Genomic DNA, 23,314 nt, shown 5'->3' with positions numbered 1-23,314 from the left:
TAGAAGGGCGGGCATACCTTCTAAACCGCAACATGTGTCCTCATCACAAATGGTGCCCGAAGCACAAAATATTGTTCCACATGCCGATGAGTCGGACATAACAACCCAACGGCAACACTCTAGGTGACCTCTTACCTAGACGATGGTTTGATAGTTGCACACAATCGAGGGTGCGGCCTCTTAGGTGCGAGTTTGATTCCCCCGGCGCCTCAATGCGTCGCAACTGGACTGGTCACTGGCGACTAGCGCAAGGTCAGCGCATCCTCCCTTAGCGAACCCAAGGGGCCGCACCCTCGGTTGTGTGCAACTATCAAACCATCGTCTAGGTAAGAGGTCACCTAGAGTGTTGCCGTTGGGTTGTTATGTCCGACTCATCGGTATGTGGAACAATATTTTGTGCTTCGGGCACCATTTGTGATGAGGGCCCTTGTTATGAGGACACATGTTGCGGTTTAGAAGGTATGCCCGCCCTTCTATCGGAATTTGCACATAGTTCTGCACTCCACCCTGGGTGCTGGTGTATGCATAATGCGCATACGAACCACTCCTATGGTCGTGAGCCAGGGCGATCACATAACGATTCCGATAAGTGTGTTACAGTAGGGAATTACATACAAATAATACTGATGAGCTCGAGTTGATACGGTGACGACCCGTTTCCGAGTTGATACGTGTGCTTACGACCTTAAATCAACTACAGAGTGGTCGTTTGCTTTAGATAGTTAATTCTTGCAAAATCAATCATTATTTTATGTTTCACAGCACTTACAGAAATTAATTAATGTTTGAATATTATGAATCTTCAAACCTGTATAACTCGGTTCAAAGCGATCCTACCGGTTTCGTGCAATACTAATTATTGCTTCAAATGGTTAGCTCTATCGATACATGCCACTTTTTTTTGTTGGCCGGCACTTTGAAAAAAGGCCCAAAAATGTATGGAGCGTGGATGATCTCCTTTATTTAAAAACATGCCAAAAACTAAAACACGAATCCTTAACAAAAAAATAGTAATGGCGACGTTTTTGGCCATGTCTTTGATGGCAGTTCATAAGAATGAGTGTAACACGTCAACCTGCCATGCTATCGAATCGTAATTGTGCATATTAGTCAATAAGATTATACAGATTCGATTAATGATTATTTTATTGGTCTTTATTATTTTCTACACTAATTACATGGATATAAAGCCTGTAAAGGCTGACTACTGGTTGGGGGCTGACTACTGGGTGCTTTACCCTACCTACCTATCTAGGTATTATGATAAAAAATGGTATGTAAAGGACTAGATAAATAAATTATATAGGTAGGTAGGTATAGTTTTAACGTTCGACATTATAATATTAGGTCGGGGAAAAAGTCTTTTCGCATTATGGTATGTATGAACTTGTAATAAAATCTCTTTGGCTTCTAGAATCACAAATGAGACACGGTTCATTAGGTTTCTTTCAGTGAGCTCGTGAGGTAGGTAGGTACCCAAATATCGAGATTTTTTGTGTAGAGAAAAGATTTTATTACAAGTTCATACATACTAGGTATAATGCGAAAAGACTTTTTCCCCGACCTAATAGGTAGGTATATTAAACAAAGAATATTCCGTATAACAATAGTTTTAACCTAAAGAGATGCTTCACAACGTTCGTCCTAGTTGACCTTGACGGAAGTACCCAATAAATAATAATAAAATGTATAACATAACATATATGTAGGTATATGTGCGTCATTGTAACAAGTAGGTATTTGATAGTGTGGGGCATAGTCCACGAATTTATATACGATTATCGATTAAGTTTACTAACACAATTAAACGAAATGTAGGTACAGTCAGTTCCAAAAGTAGCTGAACAACTACATATTTTCAAAACCTCTGTGTTACGTAAATTTAGTAAATAACTGATCAAAATCGGGTAGAATGAGTTAGAATTAAACATTTCAATCAATGGCAAATGTTTTTTTCGTGGAATGTGCACTCTTTAGTATACATTATAGGGTTCCAAAACATTGAGTATGATCAGCTACTTTTGGAGCTGATTGTAGGTACATGGTGTTGGATAAAAATGAATGATAATGTGACAAGGAACCGAAGAAACTATACAATTGTTATAGAGTTAAAATCTGGTTAATCGTGAGCTGGACTTGCACACGTAACGAGTCGCTACCGTAGTTTGTTTTCTTCATGAGACAAGCAAAAAATAACATGGTTGATTGAAAAATATGGATTGTTAGAGTGAAAACAGTAGCGCGGCTCTGTACAGTCGTTACTGTGAGTACTGTCGAGTATCGAAAGTTTGACATTTAGAATGTACTGCCAAAATATTTCCTACGATGTCCGTCAGAGGCGCTGATGAGATTTTCATACAAAATTTCTCGATGACAGGTCGGTTGTCGGTAGTGGATAGTAGTAGAGAATTGAGCTACAGTATCAAAGGTTTTTTCAAATTATTACTTACCCATATTCTGGAGCAAGGGCGGCAACGTAACGCGGCACACTCGCGAGATCGGCGCCGGCGCGTCTCGATCCTGTGACGACATTGGCACTTCGCGAATGCTTTACCTACCTACTTACGACTTATTATCACTTAGTGGTTCCTACTTATTAATCACCACTAATCACTTCGAGCACTGCACTATGAAAAGCAATGTTTGTTAGAGTCTAGGAAATCAACACAAACACTCCCTACCAAATAATGACGAACCATTAATACCACTAAGGCGTCCTTATGGCAGTAGATGAGTGTGAAACTTTATGATTGAACCATTTTTACTGCACAAAACACTAAGTTTTACTACACTAATCACTAAAACATTCAAGCGTCCTTTCTGAGAAAGATTAACTTAAACATTTCAAGTATTAAGAACGCGGAAAATTGCGATGTGTGTCAAGGTCACAGGTTCACGCGGCACTGTCCACCTGGCGGGAGATCAAACAACATCAAACGAAGCCGTCGTGTGCGCCACGCCGCCCGCCCAATAGCAGAGTCGCTAAGAAAGAGAGCCTTTTTTACTCCTTTCCTATTGGCAGATGCCTTATTGTAGTGGCATACTTTCTTATTTTAAATTCATTCGAATTTCGAATATCATATGACTCGTGAACCCGGTGAACGACCTTTATGCTAAGGTTGATTACGTATAAATGTTTGCAAAGTTACTTAATTGTTAATAATGCGATAATTAATAACTATAATACAAAATTGTGTTTCACATGACTTAGGACCTCTAGCCCTACCCATACATTGAATGACACAAACCATGTTAGTGTATACAAAAAACGGCAAAGAAATCTAATTTTTTGTACAGAAGTCCGCGAAATATAATTATTTTCTACTGTTTATAATTCACAAGTCTGCCTCCGTGACAAGGTCAGCTGGGTATAAGACTGCTGATCATGAGGTGTCTCAGATTCAATTCCAAGATCGAATAAAATATATTCTACTTATCTTTGTAAATGGCAATAGGCTCGCCCCCTATTACAAGGGACTAACATTGTTAATGGCAAATCGTGCGTGTATTTCATACATTATAAACTACACTTTGTGTCATAATAGGCGTGTTAAATAATATGTGTATGTATCGAACCGAAATTAAATCGATATTCTTCATCAATGCTCCCATCCCTACACGCGAACATCAGGACGTATGTACACAATATAATGATAACGGTACATAATAATCCTCGCCATTTACATATGTCAATTGGTTTAATAAACACTTGTGTCTGAATTCTGCAAAGGATATAAAAGAGTATTGAAAATGTCGACGTCTAAGAAGCATCGTACGTTTGTTGCTGAGCCGATGGGCAGCAAGCTGACCACTGAGATCCCTGGGGTCGGGAACGTGCTGGGAGCCAGGCTTGGAGAAGCAGGATACACCAGGGTAAGTCTAGCAGATTTATTAATATACTAGCTGACCCGCGCAACTTCGCTTGCGTCACTTAAGAGAATGAGTCAAAAAATTTCCCCGTTTTTGTAACATTTTTCGTTGCTACTCCGCTCCTAATGACCGTAGCGTTGATGTTATATAGCCTATAGCCTTCCTCGATAACTGGGCTATCTAACACTGAAATAATTTTTCAAATCGGACCAGGAGTTCCTGAGATTAGCGCGTTCAAACAAACAAACAAACAATCAAACGAACAAACTCTTCAGCTTTATAATATTAGTATAGATTAGTATAGATTTAAAACTCTTCCGTTACTCAGTGGCTGACTGATGGACAACGTACAGCCGAAACTAGAAAGATTTTGGTATTAAGATTCCTTAGAAAGTGTAGATCGAGGGGCATTAAGTGAGGATTTTGAATATTCCACCCTAAAGTGTGTGAGAAAGAGTGAGAGATAATTTATAGCCTATAGCACTCAGGGATAATGCAGCTTCATGTAAATAGAAGAATTTTCAAAATCCGATCAGTACTTTCAGAGATTACCCTCTATACACAAAGTTACAAATACCTCTTTATAGTCTTATACCATACATAAAACTTCCGTGCCACAATGTTCGTTCCTGTACTCCTCTGAAACGGCTTGGCCGATTCTCATGAAAATTTTTGAGCATATTGAGTAGGACTGAGAATCAGCCAACATCTATTTCTCATATCCCTAAGTGATAAGGGTTGCCCCATTCTTAGATTTTGTTTTTAAATGTATAACATTATAAAATTATTATTACTGATTCACTTTTCTTTTGTTTTGAGACAACTCCCGCTCTAAGAATTGCTCTTGTGGCGCGGGGATTATTACAAACCTACAAACAATGAACACATAATACAACTAGACATATTATTATGGATATCACCAATAATTGTTCCGTATGAAAATCGAACCTACCACCTCCCAACGCAATAGTAGCATTAGTAGGCATGGCGACCTTAGTCACGGCGCATAGGAGTAGCATAGATTTATTAAGCCTAAAAATTATGGTGAAATAATATGACCCATCATTGAATTACTCATGGGAAGTTTGCAAATATTAAGTCGTAGGTAGTCAGTTTAAGGATAAACCGTATTTTACAAAATTATATATTTTCTTTATCTACATCCTGTGATGTATTCCAAAAAGGATATATGTATATAGACTATATAGATAAGCAAATATGAATAAATAACTACCGAATGTGTAAATTTAGTCATAATTTATTTTTAATTAGATTGATTCAGTCACACTATTGAGCAAACTTCTCTCCCTTTGACTACCAGACCCCTGTTAATTATTGTCTCAAGTGAATACCTCCATGGCGCAGTAGTTAAGGTGGTCGCCACGCCACTACCATTGTATCGGCCTTCCGAGACAATGATAGTGTCCCGTGCGGGAACTGAACCCACGACCTTTCGTGGGTTCGTTTCCCTCACGGGACAATTATATTTTGTATGATCCACAAATAGTTGTTTCGGGTCTGGTTGTACTTTATGTCCGTTGTTTGTAGAAGTCCCCGCGACACAAGAATAATTCTTAGTGCGGGAGTTATCTTAAAGAAAATAGAAACCATCCGGGAACGATTTCAGATCCCAGTATCTCCGTTTAGACCTAACCCGGCTATCATAAGGTACCCTTAGATACCCCACGTCTAATATTTTATTTTTCATTATAATTAAGCGTCCTTTCACCACTTTCGGTTCGGCAACATTAATCGAAAAACAAAACCGACTCGACCGACCCACTTGTTCGGCTTGTCCTGATCGGGTTTATTGATGATTTGATGGCGAAGCGAATTTTCATGTAGAATGTGGCTTAAAAATTATATTATATAAATACGACTGTTATATTTGCAGGCGTCCCACCTTTACGGGGAGTTCTTATCGAAGAGGCAGGAGAAGGCAGCCTTCCAACAATGGATGAAGACAGAGTTCAACGCTTCTTCTAAACAACAGGCAGACTGCTACAACTCCATGAGGGAATGGACCGACAGAAACTTTTAAAACCATATTACTTAAATTCAGTTTATGCTACACTTATAATGCTTTTTTTTAAATATTGTATACTTATTAACTAACCGCGTTCTTTTACTACTAATTTTAACTATCAAAAATAATCTATGGGATAAATTAAATATGGGATTTATTTAACCAGCACTTTTATTCAAACTTTCATTCTTACAGTCTCTATCCTTTTGGCGTAGTGGTCACTTCGCCGCAATAACCGTAGCGCCGCGTGTGGTGGGTTCGAATCCCGCGCGAGACAATTTTTTGAATTATGAGCACGAGTACTTGTTCTGAGCCTGGATGTCAATTTATCTATATAAGTATGCAACAACCTATAAAAATACTTATATACTTCTAAATACATACTTATACATCCAGACTCAGAACAAATACTCGTGCTGATCACACAAATATTTGTCCCGGGTGGGTTCGAACCCGCCACACGCGGCGCTACAGTTATTGCAACGAGATGACCACCACAAAGGCAGTATGACTTTACTATACTAAAGGTAGATTTATGTTAAACCTATAGTCTGAAGGAGTCTGAAGGTAGTCGGAGCGGACACGTGAGGTCACAGACAGAGGTTAGCTCGTTAAATTATAACGCTTCATTCCATCGTATTGATCGAGTCGCCCCGGGACTTAGGTATAGTAACCACGGTCACTTATGTATGTAGAATCGCAATTGACGATTATTTTTTATAACTTCGCATACATAATATAGCAGTGATAGCCGAGTGGTGTAAATTGATACCTCCAACGCAAGTGGTCGCAGGTTCGCACCCGAGGCAACGCACCAATGACTTTTAAAAGTTATGTATGTACTTATTAGAAATAGGCCAGCGTGGTGGACTCAAGGCCTAACCCCTCCCTCATTACGGGAGGAGACCCTTGCCTAGCAGTGGGACATTAATGGGTTAAATTTATTTATTATTATTATACATATATCATGTATATACATATAGATATATGTATATAACTCTTCCGTTACTGAGTGACTGACTAAAGGACAACGCACAGCCGAAACTACTGAGCGTAGAAAGTTGAAATTTGGTATGAAGATTCCTTCGGAAATGTAGAGAGGCGCTATAAATGGATATTTTTTCAATCCAGCAGAATACTCGGTAATTAAATAATTATATTACCAACGTATTCAAGTGGCTGATATGTGTGTTATCTGCAAGATAAGAACAATGTTTGAAGTGACGGGATTTAAAATAGTTTTGAGTGGATTGCTATCACAACGATCACACTTACATACATACATAATATCAGGCTATTTTCCCATAGGAGCTGACACAGACGAAAGAACGCCACTTGGTACGATCCTTACAAACTTCCCTTACCTCATTCAGATCTAAACATCTTGTCATACAGGACCGCCGGTTAAGTGTTACTTACACACGTGGGGGCTATCACGTATCTCAGTTGACAACTATTTGAAAGCCACAATGCTGTACATTGTTTTCTTTCTCAGATTATAGTGATTAACACGTTACGTCAAAGCAGCCATGTACTGAATAGTGATCATCAATTCGACGTAGGTACACTAATTGTCAACTGAGATAGAATCCCGGACCTTTTACCAAGACTTCGCCGATGTGATAACACATATTCTAAGAAAACTAGTGCTTTCCTGCGACTTCATCCGCTTGGCCTGACTTATTCTAGTACGTAATTTTGTTAACATTAATTTCATCAAATTTTTTTCACTTTCTTACAGATCTAAAAGGAGAATGCTCAAAAAAAACCCAAGATGTACACAAAAGTTATGTTACTCAAAAAATTAGTTATACTGTGTAATTGAGTTCCCAATGTTTACCTCTATCAAATTCGATGGCTAAACATGTGATATTGCTATTACTTTTCAGTAGGGGTTTTTAATATATTTTCAATATTTTTTTATCATGAATATAAAAAAGACATACCCGCCCACACTACTAGCTGGCGCCCGTAGTGCGCTTTCGAGTCAAGGTGAACTCAAGTTAAAAAAAAAACAAAATAAAAAACAATAAATATGTTTTTAGCATTTATTACATTCTTTCTATATCTAGTGTTACATTGTCTAATATAAGAGCAGGGTGACTAAAGTTTTCTTCATATCGGGCCCATCCCAAATAAAATATTACACTTATAACGTGGGCACAACTTCCAAGCGTTCTTTTCCCGTGAATGCATGAGCAGTAATGCTCGACTATACATTCCCGGCCTTCTCCTCTCTTATACAGAACGTAAGTGTAGTACACCCTGCTTCTTACATGTCTTGACTGTATGCGGCATCTGATGAGCATACTATTCGCTGCATTTTCGTCTACTGTAACGAGCTCGGGATGCCTATAGACTTCGATTTCATACACACCCGTTCTTTTTATATGTTCGCTGCAGTATGATCTGGCGATTTTGATATGGTAAGTCCCAAGTGCGAATAAAATCATATCTTCGCGAGTAAGACGAGGGAAGTCTGCGAGATCAGGATCGGCACTACTCAGCAGGCGGAATGGCGCTCTCTGCCTGTTTAGATTCCTTTGACTCACATAATTGGACAATAGGTTCTCCTTGTGTATATTGATATTTATAATATTTAGAAATTGCTCAGTATACATGCTGTCTTCATATGGCTCTTGAAAGCAATTGATAAGTGCGGCCGCTATCTTGTAGTCAGTCATGGTTGTAGTCATTGCGCGGTTAAAGATTCTGTATCGAAATAGTTTGAAGTCCCTCTTGAAGCGACCATTTATAGCTTCTACCACCCATCTACACATTGTCACCAGTCTTGATTTATTTGCTTCTTCAGTAGATAGTTGTGTTTCATTGCGATTTTTAGTGGGTGGCATATGTGTAACATATCCATGTGCCTCTAAAGCTGGAACTGCGTCGCGAAACCCCCTATCCAAAATAAAAATGTCTCCTTCTTCTAAAAAGAAGTTAATAGGAGCCTCTTCCATAGGTCCGCCATGATTTTCAAGAACTTGTTCCATGATTGTGGCATCTGAGGTAGTAGCGTCGTAAGGACCAGTTACATCCACAATGTGCCCATCCCCGCAAACGATCATAAATGGTTTTATTAGGTTTTGGTATTTATGAAGGCTGTAACTTTTTCTTTGGAATAAAAAATTCGAACTTTTTTGGATATAAATGTAGCTCCCATCCACAATTAAAATTGCCTTAGGTGATTCCTCGTTTCCCATTACGCTATTGGGCAAAACCCGATTTCTACGTATGACGTCTTCCCGAGTGATGTGGTCCAGTCCCAAATGAAGCGGCACAAAGTCTTGAAAAATACATAGTCTTGCGAGTTTGATTTTTCTGTCAAGTGTTTGTCTTGATTTATTAAATATTGTGCTAAGCCGTACACTTGGTTCTCCAGTTCTTATCTTACATAAGTAAGCACACAGATCTTCTCGTGGAGAACTTGATCGACGACTTAAGCTCGGTACTTGCCGAAATAGATTTTCGAATTGATCATGTCTCAAACCAGTCCAGAAATGGAGATCATCTTCTGTGATTTCGTGCATATTATCAAAATTCAAGCCATTTCGCTGTTCCATAGCTGCAGTGTACATATTTATAATTTCGTCAAAACATGCAGGATTAAATTCATTTTGGCGTCGAGTCACGTTTTGAGGAATACTTTCCAGAGATGTATTTCTCAAGTGATTTTGACATATCCGAGCATATTTAGGTATATAAAATCGGTGATAACTCAACAAATATACTTTTATAGAGTTTGGCACTTCACGAAGCTCTAAATTGTCACAGTTATTAAACAAACAGCGTCTTGATGTATTGGCTGCTCTAGTCAGCCCTGGAACCGTGAAAGTAACTAACGGAACAGGTTCAGGTTCAGGCGGCCGGTGTAACATTCGGTTGATTCTCACCCAACAAGCATGACAAACGGACCTCGTTCCATCGAAAGCAACCTGTAATAAACTAAAAGCAGTGTCAAGTATGGTCTATATAGTATACCCGCCTTCGCTCCCCTGTGTCGCACTACTCCACGCCTCTGTACCCTGCGGGCGAGGACTCATTTAACCGATTTGCCTATAGTTTTATAGATCCATGAACTTAGCTAACACAATATTCTACTTTTAATATTGATTATTTTGAATTTATTGAAAATAATGTTAATAATTATAATATACGCGAATATAATTAAATATGTACCTAATCTATTTAATTATACTTCACACCTACTTTTTAACATTATGGAAGGCATAGATTATTATAATCTATGTGTAATTGACTTTTTCGTTGTAAGTTCACAGACTATAATATAGGCAAACGCCTTTCGTAATGTCGTCAAGTAGGCTCAAATAAAATAATACACACCTCTTGTAATGGCTCCACTTCTTGAAACATGATTTCTACAAAATCCCTCTGAGAGGCGAAAAATTCTTGGGTAAGAACATGCCTCCTGGTCCGTCGTAGTGCACGAGTGCACGTAACACATCTATTTTCCATTTCAACAATATATATTCGCTAGCAAGTATCAGAGTCCAGAAAGAGTGTCCAAGTTGTTATTTGAAAAATAATTCCGACAGCAAAAGAACGCACAGATCACCACAATTATTTATGCAAAATGGAACCACACGACAATTTTTTAATTTTTACTTTTTAGCGGAATACTAATTTAAAAGTGGCCTAAAACCTTATTCAAAAAAGAACGGTGCGATTTTCGCTTCAGAAATAATGTTTACAAATGGCATAACAGAACCAACTGGAACTGAAAGTGCAGATATGTTTTTGTAAAACCTTTGATAGCTCAAAAATACTTATTTGCTGTGTGGTTCCTTTTTGCATAAATACGGACATAATTATTGAAGGACTGCAATGATGAATGCACCGTGCGCGAGCGCCTGTAGCCAAGATCTATCTTTATCTCTTTTGCACGCATAGAGCAAAGAGAAACATTATTTCTTCTGTGTTTCCACGTATCTTATCTTCTAAGCATACAGCGACTTTGTTTTGTACTATGTAGTGATAGAATATAATTATTTTATTGTCAATTATTTTTTTAAAATCACAGTTCCATTAAAATTAATTATTTATTAGTATTAGATATTTACTTATACAATTATATTATTATTCAAAAAATAATCATTGTGATGAATGTTTGAAAAATATTAATTTTTTAAATTCACCTTTTAATATCAAAAAATAGTATTTAGCCATCGAATTTGATAGAGGCGAATATCTGGAATTGAATCACTCAGTATCACTAACATTCTGAGTTACACACCGTTTGTGTACGGCCTGGGTTTTTTTCCCATACATTTTGAGCATTCTCCTTTATATTTCTTTATGTCTCAATGAATTACATTTACTGAAACAAATTTAATGACAAACACAGATAGTTTACTCTTACCTCAGGAAACCTTTACGTGAAAGAATTGAAGCAAAAGCCATCTAGTAGTAAAATGAATAGCATCAATTTTATAATAGAAAACCCACTAATAAACCTCTCAGGGCTTCTGGTGACGTCACCTTATTTACGTCGTAATTCACCACCAAAACAAAACACGACCTATATTTATTACCAACATACAAAACACGATCAAAACAGTTCTTATTTCTCAAAGCATAAAGTCTAAAATCGAATGTCAATGTGATTGAAAAGTTGGTGATTAATTGCTGAGCGATTATAGCTCTTATGCTTTTGGGATAAGGTTGTTACGATGGGATAGAAGGGTGAATGAACTTGAAGCCACGTGGAGCTTGCAATTGCGCAGTTTTTAGCCCCTTGCAGTAGTTACGGCGCACATCGGTATATGGGGTGGGGTGAGAAATACTGTTATCGGCTTTAAAAATTTAAAACTTATTTAATAGAAATCGAAATCCTTTTTTTAATCGAATATTTCAATAGAATTTTGTAAAAAATATAGCTAATGCAGTACCTGGCCGGGGAATTAAACTTTATTAAATTATTAGTTCAATAAAGGCTTAAGCGACTTGATTTTTGAAAATGCAATATGTTCCCACAGATGAACGGGATGTTCTTTGGTCCAATCACAGCTGACCACACAAGGGAGTTAACTGCAAAGCGCAATGATATTCAAACAGGCTTTTTACTACACCACCAGCTAGCATTGTTGCACAGTTTATTTGAGACTAAAATATAGGATAAATAAATTCCTTGGTCTCTGCCTAACCCCTATGGGAATAAGGCGTGATATTGTATAGGTATGTATGTAAATAAATAACCTTTGGACAATTTCGATTTCATACCACTCTTTTCGAGAGTATGAAAATGCAATGAGCGCTGTAAGAGAACAATGTAAGTTTCGATTTTTTTTTTTTTCAAAAAAGACAACTCCCGCATTTAGAAATGCTATTGTATCGCGAGGACTTTTACAAGCATACAAACAACGGACACAAAGTACAACCAGACGTACCAACAATTATTTTTGTATCGCAGAAATAATTGTTTCGTATGGGAATCGAACCCACGATCTCCCCACGATCACGGCGTGGCGACCAACTGCGCCACAGAGACAGTCAAACATAACTGAAACAGAAGTGTTAACAAAAAGTCTAATATGAGAGAGCTATTTTGAATGCATGCGTGAGTGTGAAACTATAATTAACTTAGAAACGAAACCCACTAGCTCAGAGTAATCAACTCGAGCGAATAACCAAGCGTATTGTCTAAAATTCTCCTTCCTACTAATATTATAAGTGCTACGAAAGTCTGTCTGTCTGTCCCTTGCGTTTTCATGACTAAATAGCTGAATATACATAATTTCATGAAATTAACCACGGTATAGAAAAGAATTAGTCAGTAAGGGGATCTTATTGTACCAAATCATACTTTAACAATTTAGCAGAGAGCTTTGACCTGCACAATTTATGCAAATTATAAGGTATTTCCAAAAAAATAGGTGTACCAAACGGCCTGTGAGTTACAGATGTACAAACCTTGCATAAAACATACTAAGTTGTTGGACTATAATATGACAGTTTGTGAGTATCGGTGTTTGATCCTCCTTCATTCCAAAAAGTACTTCATACATTTAAATTATATTTGGTACATATTTAACTCATTAGGTACTTTTTACTCTGCGAAATCTTTTCGTAAAGAAGTCGCGAGAAAACCCTAGTTTAAAATATTAACGCTTGTTTCTCAAAATTGAGAGGTTTCATCTCAAGCTTTGGTCAAATTTCAAACTGTTTTGTTTCATGTGTGAAACAAGCTCCTTGTTGAAAACAGTTGTATAGAATAAGACAGAATCAGACTAAGTTTTAGTTTAAAATGCATTTGCCGCAGTCTTTGTTTTGCCTCTAATAAGTTAGAGGAGCTCTTACCAAGCGGCGTTCTTTGGTCTCTGCCTACCCCTACGGGAAAAAGGCGTGATATAACGTATGCATATGTAGCTGTATGAAAAATCTTTAAGTCCTTTTCTTTAAATAGGAAGTACTCTCTTACTCGCACTTGCACATTGTCACATTCCTATGACACTTTTGATTATTACGTAGTTCGCACGTTTGTAACGACCTGACCCCCGGTTTCCGAGGTACATTTAGCGGTAGTTTATCTATTCAATAGCGTTTAAACTCATATAAAAAAAAACGCTATCGGATAGATAAACTACCGCTAAATGTACTCAGAAATCGGGCATGAGTATCATAAGTATACAAATTTTTAAATACAACTTATTCCGATAACTGGGGTTTACACCCCACTGTAAGGGCGCATATTTAGGTGACCCACATTCATCCCTCGGTGGGGTCCTATGATGCACGGTGCTGCAATCCTATGATCGTTTTCAACCCAAACACCCTACGGCGCAATAAATTGAAATATGAAAGCATCATTATTTATCTTTTATTATTTATATTCTATTTTAAAATTGCCAATGTTATAAGCAAGTAATGACTGCTTTTGGTCTGCTTTAAACTAAACTAGTTAACCCTACAGGTCAGCTCTCCTGACATTTGGGTGAAATAAATGAGGTATTCCTCAAAGCGCATACAATAACGTGTTTTATTCATATCGATAATTTCAGTAACCGTCCCCTCTTTAATCGAAAGTTAATCATAGGGGCGCATAAACAAATAAAATATTAATGTTTTTAATTGTTATCGGAAGCGCAACTAAAAAGTGCGCTCCGAAGAATAGCAAAGGTCGCCTCATCGGGTTCGCCTCAAAATACTTGCGCTTACGCTTCGAGGAAATCCTGAAATAAATAAAGGGACTTTCGAAACAAAGGATCTTATGACAATTGTGTTATTCTGATGTCTAGCTGTCTTGTTATATTAATGTAAAGTTCATTGTGTCGAGAAACAGTAAAAACATATTCACAAACTTTTGCATTTTTATTATTAGTAGGCTACAAAATTATGCTTTCTGGGCATTTTGTCTTTAACCTTTGGTTTGCTGACCTAACGTTTAACAAAAATGTTTTGACAAATCAGTTTTAGTAATTAGGCAACAAATATCAAATTCTGAATAAAATCATTTCACAACACGAAGACACGCAATTAATGTGCTGAGGTGGTAAGTAGATATATTTAACTAGCGGCCGCCCGCGACTTGGTCCGCATGGACCGTTTTCACAAAATTTGATCTTTCATAAAAAAATCTCTCTTACCAAAAATTTAGGAATATCCAAAAATCCTCTATCAGTGCTCCTCTACGCTGCCTAATATATTTTTACAAAACTTCAACTTTTTACGCTCAGTAGTTTCGGCTGTGCGTTGTCCATCAGTCAGTCAGTCAGCTAGTGAGCCACTCAGTAACGGAAGAGTTTTATTATTATCATATATTATATTGATTTATTTCAATGTTACTTACAACATTTAAAAATTAATAAAAATACCTTTTGCATTGTTAACATCTTACTGTTTGTATCAACAGTTTCAAAAGTTTATACCTCCATACTGATATTATTAATGCGTAAGTCGATTAGTTAGTCTATTACGTTTTCAGAGCTAAACCGCTAAACGAATTTTCACGAAATTTCTGCATAGATATAATTGACAATCGTATTGAAGCATCGAACGTACGAGAGGATATAGCACTTTTTTTTCTATTAAAACTACAACATTATTTATAGTGAATCCACTACAACATTATAAAGATGTAGTGGGTACATTTCTTAGCGATTTCTTTGAATGGAACACATCTCTAACATGACAAAATCTGTAGTATTTACCATGGCTGGCGTTGTCATGTTTGTAGATAAGGATTGAAACGTTCTTTGATTCCTTATGTCAATGTTTGTATGTTTGTCTGTTTGTGTATCTGTTATTTTGGGGACCGTCTTCGCAAATATAACGGCTGCAAGTGCTACACAGAATGTTTTTTTAGGGTAAAAGAAAACTAGGTTTTGTTAGAGCAGTAGAAATGAGAGCGTCTACGTATAGTTCGTGAAATTTTATTTTTTTTAATGTTGAAAATGAACGTTTATGACAAAATGATAAGCATGGCTTATATTGTATATAAAATATACTTGTGTTTCGCCGTTGACAAAAGTTAGTCCCATAGTAATAGGAGGCGAGCCTATTGCCATATTATACCAGTATTTTCGGACCTCCACAACACATTTACCTGGGTTATAATTATAACACGATATTCTCCTGGATAAACTTCTGGCTACTGTTAACAACTGTCAGAAATCTTTGATAATGACAGCCGTTAACAATATATATTTTAATGATTTAGAAAAATACAAATATCAATTAATTTACTTATTCAATAAAGCCCAGTTTCTTATTGCATAAACAATTTGATGCAATGCCTATCAGAACAAGCAGTTTAGGTGTAAAACCGGAACAGACAGACACATAAAGTTACGACCACCTTACAGTTAGGATATAAGCAGTAAGGAAAGTTTATAGTAGAACACATTTATAAACGGCTGTTACTGTCATACTAAGTTCTGTATGTAACTATGTATGTAGGTCTGTGTGTATGTATGTATAGTGGATGTAAATAGGGCTGGCAGACAAAATTGTTAGTACTTACATAGATTTAATTGTTGACTGCTGCGGCGTATTCGGTAGCGTATGCGACTGCCTCGTAGAGGTCTTGGGTTCGAATCCTGGGTCGGGTCAAAAAGTATTCCCTGGGTTCTTTTTTCTTGATAATTGTTCAGATTGCTTGAAGCTGGTTCGGTTTGACGTGATTGAACAACAAATATCCATCTGACAAACAAAAAAAATAGGCATCTGAATTTTTTATTTCATTTATACGTGAAGCACGGTGATTGAGATGGTCATCTCGCCAATATTTGAATAGTGTTGTCAGTTCGAGTCCCAAAACACCACGCTGGGCAAGTGCGAGGACTCGAATGAGTTGTTGAAATATATCGACTATCACGACTATTTAAAAGTGTGATAGTGTTAGGTGGCAGCCCTAGTAGTGCGTTAGAAGCGCAGTGTAGTAAATCAGTCGGGAAGCGCGACAACCTGACCGTATTCCCACCGAGCGTTCAACTATTTATGTATTTATCTATGTCTTTTTGTGTGTGTGTGTGTGCAACAGACACTATTGTAATTATTTGGGTTTTTTATATTGAATAGAAAACACTCAAGAAAAACGGGTTTATACTGGAAATAATTAGTGTAAAAGTATGTGTTTTGTAAAAATAATGCCTTTTGTCCTGAACGCTTGAAAAAAGTGCCGGACAAGTTAGCAAACTATTACTTAAATATCTCAATCAAATAGTATTATACCTTACGGGAAACTATAACCTGCGCTGAAACTTTAGGCATTTCAAGGTAAAATGCATGTTCGTTAGTTCCTGTATTGTAGCATACAGTGAGTTTATTTTCAGTTTTTTATTTATAAGATAACGCCTGCCTAAAAGTCACTCATTGGCACACAAGAGCAATCTCTTGTGTGCCAATGAGTGACTTTTACAAACATACAAACAACGGACACAAAGTACAACCAGACCCGAAACAACTATTTGTGGATCGCACAAATATTTATTCCGTGTGGGAATCGAACCCACGACCTCCCGACGCATCGGTAGCCGCTTGTCAATAATAAACATCTGTTAATTGAGTAATTCGCACCAAAAATACTGAACGTACTCAACTTTATGAAATATGGTACACAGATAGTTTACAACCTGGATTAATTTTGTAGCACGGACGAAATTACGGCCTAAAACTAGTTATACATGATATCGAGAAGTATTCAATAACAGTGAAAACATTTTCAGAGACATGGCATGTAGCCGCATATACGGTGTAGCATCCCTACGGATGCGTTTCAGTGCACGCGATAAATCTGCGCCGTCCTCCGCCGTTCCCCGCATTCATTACGTTTATATCTTTATGGCGGCGATAAATCCACACTTAATTGCGTCAATACACACCTTTCTGAATACTTTTAACAGTCACTAGCAAAACACGATTGTCCCCCTGCCCGATATTTGGCTACGGCCAGTTTCATTGAAACCAGCCAACTGTGTAAGACTTTGTTTGTAGTGTCCAAGTGTGTGCATAATACACAGGTACACCCTCTTTTTATTCACTCTCATAGTCTGGTGGGACGGCTAAACCGACACGACCAATGAGAGATCAGGCGCAGGACCAACGGCTTGACGTGCTCTCCAAAGCACGGAAGAAAAATGCGTATGTATGCTGACACATATTAAATCGTGCTTTTTCGTATGACTATGTCAATTTAGTTAGAGCTATTAGTCCTACTAATTATAAATGCAAAAGTTTGTGAGGATAGAGGGATGGTGGATGTCTTTGTTACTCTTTCACATAACTACTAAATGGATATTACTGAAATTTCATACGCGGAAAGTTTACATAACCTATCTAGACACAGGAAACTATTTGTTTTTGAAATAGTAATTAAAACAAGTAATTATATTATTTTTTTACAAACATACAAAGGACCGACCACACAAATGTTTCATGAAGATCATGGGCCCAGTATACTGAAATACGGCTAGTCGTAATTCGGAAATTACAAAACAAAATTGTTTTTCAAGGCTCTGAACTTTTACTAGAAGTTTGGAAGATACTGATATCTTTCAAACTTCTAGTAAAAGTTCAGAATTCAATAACTTTATAATCCTGACACACAGTATTTCAACTCTAAATGAGCATCCAATCCAAAAACCTCATAGGCTTGCATCACACATATTCGGTTCGGCATAATCGGACAAGCCGGGCGGCAAAAACAAATATGTGTAGAAGAATGTTAGGCAAGAATTCCGCCCGACACGGAGGAACTACCTGATTGGCACAAGTCGAACAAGTGCAGTAATTTTTTTTTGTCAGGAAAATGCATTACTGCTTGTCCCGCTCCAGGGAAGTAGCGGGGGTCTGTCAGGCTCTACCGCCGGCTAGGCGTTCCGGCTTTTAAATTTGGGCATACCGACTAAAACTGCCGGTGTTCCTTCAACAGTCACCATAAAGTGGCCAGGACGCGGTACCTCCAATTGGATACTCCGCGTCCCAAGTGCAGTAATTGCTACGATTCGGTTTTGCTGTTCGATAAATACTGCCGAACCGAGCCTGCCGATCCGAATAAGTGTGTAGCAAGCCTTAATAACAGCCACAGAGTACTGCACCAAGGCAGTGATAAAAAGCTCTTTAAATATATTAGTCTACTGCTCTTTCAAATACACTGTGTCACTTTAGGCAACGCACTAGGGGTCGTCCATAAAATATTTTACGAGACTAATAAAGTTAAGCGTTGGTATATAAACGTACTAGTAAGATGTTACTTAACCGACCGAGAAATTACACATACACGTAATACTGTATGTATGTTAAATGAACGAACAAATTAGTTACCAAAAAAATGTTTGATTAAGTTTATGGACTTGCCCTTTTTGGCTTATGTTTTTTTGGAATGTTGTGAGTGTATATGGTGCGTAAAGATCTATACAATGTAAGGCTTGCTACAAACATTTTCGGTTCGGCATTAATCGGCTTAGCCCAGCGTCAGAACCCAATATGTGTAGATGAACACGAGCGGCACAAGCCGAATAAGTGGGTTGTCTGTTTTGTTGTTCGATAAATATTGCCGAATATGTGTGTAGCAAGCCTAATGCCTTGTTGAGACAGCGCGTTCACTATGAATCTACATGGCGTGAAAAGTTTTACAAGGTCTAGATTATTACCTAATTCATTTGTGTATGTCTTGTAACGGTTAGTAGTGTGCACGTCAAATATATCTGTCCTTCTAGTCGATATCTGGGCAATTTCATTGAAACAGGCCAAAGATGCAAGACTTTCTTCCTTCAAAAATTAATAGTGTATGGACAATACAGAGGGACGCTCTCTATTCCTTCACTCTCAAGTCTTATAGTCTGGTGCTAAACAGACACGGCCAGTGAGGGATAGAAGTCCTTCAGGAAAGACTTTTTTACCCGACCCAGGATTCAAATCGAGACCTCAGCGCGGCAGTCGCATACACTACCAAACGGGCCATATAAGCAGTCAATACGCATTTAATGCATATGAACTAGCTGCCAAATATTATTGTTCAGGTTAAAAAGAGAAAATACGTTTACAATATTTTTTATTACTCTACCAGACGAACGCAAAATAAAAAATTGTCATAACAATAATATTAGCTGTTATCAAGGCCTTCCCAAACGCGACTGTTATCAAACGACACCATTATTATTTTTGTCGCAATATTATTTAGTTATTATAATATAACATTGACATACCTTATCCTACTTCCTGGTAATATTATAAATTCGAAAGTTTTTCGAAAAAAAACGGAAAAACTACTTCAACGCTAATGAAATATGGGACATAAGTAATAGTTTCTAACCTGGACAAACACTTAGAAAACTTCTATATACACTTTGTAGTTTGTTGTTTTGAGTCACCTTCGTGATTTTTCCGCATTTTCTTCATCCATAAAAATCTTTATCCAAAATATGGAAAATATAAGCCAATCGGTCGAGTCGTTTTCGAGTTTTATCATTGAACATACAACTCAAACATACAGTACATCACGCCTGTTATATCCGTAGGTATCGGCAGACGACACGTCTTTATAACATAGATCACACATACGTTTCACAATAATCACATGAACGGGAAACCTTACCCAACTATTTCACATTTTTACTTAAAAAACAGATTTCAAGGAATGTTTCCGAGGAAGATACGAGGAGAAACTAGCTATTAGGTCGGGGAAAAAGTCTTTTCGCATTATAGTATTTATAAAGTTGTAATACATTTTTTTCTCTAAACAAAAAGCTCGATATTTGGGTACCTCACGAGCTCACTGAAAGAAACCTAATGAACCGTGTACTCATTTGTGATTCTTGAAGCCAAAGAGATTTTATTACAAGTTCATACATACTATAATGCGAAAAGACTTTTTCCCCGACCTAATATATGCAAATATATATGTACAGTGTACTATAGTATAGTATATGTTGTGAGAGTACAGAGGTCCGGTCGAGTGAAGATCAGGTTTCCATCGGAGCGACGCCACTCGGCCACAATATCGCCAACGAGACCGGCCAATAAACAACAATGCCTTTAAGCTGTACCCAAGTTAAATTTGACTTGCTTACTTACTATAGCTTACATTTTACATAGATATATAACACTGGAATTGACCACTCGATTAATTTAAACTTATACTCATTACGTTATTGTCATATATCTGGGACTCTGAGTGCACGGCAGTGCCTCCGCGAGTCGAGCAGAAAAAAGCGGCACGGCCGTACCATCCTTTTCTCGAAGCAATTCAGACTATTTCCGACCCCCCTATAATTTTGTTGTGGATAAAACAAGAAGCTTGAATTTTCAGCAACTAATCAAGCATTGTATAAACACGGTATATTTAAAATTTCAGTCAATTTGAACCAGTAGTTTAAGAACGACAACTTGTTAAAGTTTCTGAATTTTACTATCTGCTTACATTCATATTTATCACTCGTATCGTAACATGGCTTTCTTCTCTTCTTGAGTAAAAAGAGGAAATGAAAATATATTTTACTCTAGTAAGTATTAATTGTTCAATGTCACTTCTAGTTGGTCGGTATATCGATTCGCTTACCGTTCGCATCCCGTCAAAGTAAGCTGAGTGAAAATATTCACACACAACACTGACACATGCCGTGCGATATAATGGATATGGCATTAACTCAGTCTTGGTGTGACTACAGTTTTACAGCCCTTTAGTTGAACTGTTTATTTATTAATTTTGGCTCTTCAACAATGATAATGTAACGAGAATAATAAAATTAAGCCATTAACCCCCGGTTTCTGAGGTAGATTAATGTTATGTGTAAACACCGGTTTCTGAGTACATTTAGCGGTAGTTTATCTATTCAATAGCGTTTTTTTTATATGATTTTTAACGCTATTGAATAGGTAAACTACCACTAAATGTACTCAGAAACCGGGGTTTACACTAATAGTTTATAGTCTAGATAATCTATTAATCGTAGTACATGAATAGAGAATTGATAAATAGGTGCTAATAGTCTTTTCATGCGAACAAGGTCGCAGCAAAACAACTATCACTAACTAATTTTCACGGAAAATTTTATTTTAACAAACGAGTCACTTAAATTTAAATTGACTAATAGATACGTTACACATATCATTCATCTGCATTGAGATCTGCCGGCTTATCACGTATCTAAGTTGACATGACATCTAATTTACGTCAAATTGATGGTAACTATTCTGTACATTGATATAGTCTAAGGGAGAAAACAATGTACAGTGTAGTGGCTTTCAAATAGTTGTAAAATACATGATAGCCCCCCCTGATCTATACATACATCATCACAAATCTTGAGGCGCCCATAGCCAGTTGCGCACACCGGTCGGTAAACGATCTGTGGGTTAAGCAACCCTGGGCGCGGTCATTCCATGGATGGGTGACCGCATAGTGGTATTTGAACTGGGCGTCTCCGTGCTTCGGAGGGCATGTAAAAAGTCGGTCCCGGTTGTTATCTACTACGATAACAGTCGTTAAGCCACGTCAAAGGCCTTCGGGCGGCTTAAACAACTTTGACACTAGGTTGACCACCTACCATACGATGAAGAAGAATCACAAATCTTGTTTGCTCTGATCTGCGCTGCTCTGCTACTAACACCTACGCTCAATATACCACATCGCACATTCGATGTGAGTGTAGAGTCCTGTCAAAGTTCTCTGAACGGTCGAGTGCTGGCTGATGCTAAGATTGTTCCGTTGGCTAACACTGCCTCAGTGCCTCACTGCCTCGCTGCCTCACTGAATTCACTATCCATTTACTATATTATATTAGTATATAACGTAGTTATTTGTAACAGTATATAGATAGGTATTAGGGTCATAACTTTTAAACTCTCGCGTTGTATGTTTAATTAAAACACATTTTACCTTAACATGCCTAACGTGTCAGCGCAGGTTGCACTCGCCGTGGTCGCGTTTTTCCATATTTCCGTATTCTATTAAGTATTAGGATGATGATGAAAGATGACCTTAGTCATAGACATAATTATATTATTATTTATTGCATCCTGAATATTGTTACATAACATTATAATTGTCCCAACAGTTATACGTTTCGGACTTCTTAAGGAAGTACTTGAAATTAGAAGTCAAATTTGTTCAAGCCGTCCAAAGCATTTTGACATGGTTTAAGGACTGTTATAATAATAGATAATTACCGGGACCAACTTTTTACGTGCCCTCTGAAGTCCGGAAACCTTCAGCTATCCCATCTGTGGAATGGCCTTGTTAAAGGTTGCTTAACTCACAGATCATTTACCGACCGGTGAGTGCAACTAATTATAGGCATGCCTTAGAATTTTTCTCAATGAAATATTTTAACATAACTCTTCATTACATCACTTTGTTCTCATACCACTATAAAATAAATTAAAGCTACAGCATTTTAAACGTAAATAGTCGAACAAGTACTGAAGATCACCAATTTTTCGCGTCGCCTGCCACAAGCAAGTGTTGAACAAAGCTTAAGGCTTCTTCACGCCGCGGGCTGTTGTCACCGGCAGAGAGGCACGGCCCGTCACACAACAACCCGGGCGGAACATTCCCGCTTTTAATTCACTTTTATTTGGACTTTTATCTGCGATATTGAGATCTTTTGAGGTTAAAACGCTGTTATAAATCACTGGTTTATTTTTCAGACGTTGTAAATGGATAAATACACCATTTTTTATGAAAATTTACCAATTGAATAATTAACTCATTGTAGTTTTTTTGATGTAGTGTAAAATTATTTATTTCAACTTTAGATGTGAAATGCATTTCGTAAAAATCAAGTCATCTGAACCCTCGTCGTATGGGATCTTATACAAGAGTTCACTTCATTCAAAGGGGTATTTGCAACTATCTTCTTTTAGTTCTCCTCAGCACTTCTTAAGGAAACTTTATTCCAAATTTCAACTTTCTACGGTCCTTAGGTAGTTTCGGCTTTACATTGTCCATCAGTCAGT

The 23,314-nt window shown here is 37.4% G+C and overlaps 2 protein-coding genes across 2 annotated transcripts; one reads left to right on the top strand and one right to left on the bottom strand.

Annotated features, from left to right (window-relative positions):
* Nucleotides 1-3,660: 3,660 nt before the first annotated feature.
* On the top strand, nt 3,661-6,058 carry LOC142980127 (barrier-to-autointegration factor-like). The gene is made up of 2 exons (XM_076125435.1): nt 3,661-3,873; nt 5,765-6,058. Exons 1-2 carry the CDS (start codon nt 3,751-3,753, stop codon nt 5,909-5,911), a joined length of 270 nt encoding a protein of 89 aa, XP_075981550.1. The 5' UTR covers nt 3,661-3,750; the 3' UTR covers nt 5,912-6,058.
* Nucleotides 6,059-7,821: 1,763 nt separating this feature from the next.
* On the bottom strand, nt 7,822-10,680 carry LOC142980126 (uncharacterized). The gene is made up of 2 exons (XM_076125434.1): nt 10,244-10,680; nt 7,822-9,844 (listed from the first exon to the last, which is right to left on the bottom strand). Exon 2 carries the CDS (start codon nt 9,775-9,777, stop codon nt 7,948-7,950), a length of 1,830 nt encoding a protein of 609 aa, XP_075981549.1. The 5' UTR covers nt 9,778-9,844; nt 10,244-10,680; the 3' UTR covers nt 7,822-7,947.
* Nucleotides 10,681-23,314: the final 12,634 nt, after the last annotated feature.

Source organism: Anticarsia gemmatalis, chromosome 17 (assembly GCF_050436995.1).
Source record: "Anticarsia gemmatalis isolate Benzon Research Colony breed Stoneville strain chromosome 17, ilAntGemm2 primary, whole genome shotgun sequence".
NCBI classification, from domain to species: Eukaryota; Metazoa; Arthropoda; class Insecta; order Lepidoptera; family Erebidae; genus Anticarsia; species Anticarsia gemmatalis.
Note: the sequence above shows the minus strand (reverse complement) of the source record. Positions and strands in the feature narration are given on the sequence as shown.

Excerpts from the sequence above, each read along its gene's own strand:
- LOC142980127 (XM_076125435.1), top strand. The coding sequence starts at position 3,751 with ATGTCGACGTCTAAGAAGCATCGTACGTTTGTTGCTGAGCCGATGGGC. Across the intron at positions 3,874-5,764 it reads GAGAAGCAGGATACACCAGG|GCGTCCCACCTTTACGGGGA; the intron begins GTAAGTCTAGCA and ends TTATATTTGCAG.
- LOC142980126 (XM_076125434.1), bottom strand. The coding sequence starts at position 9,777 with ATGTTACACCGGCCGCCTGAACCTGAACCTGTTCCGTTAGTTACTTTC.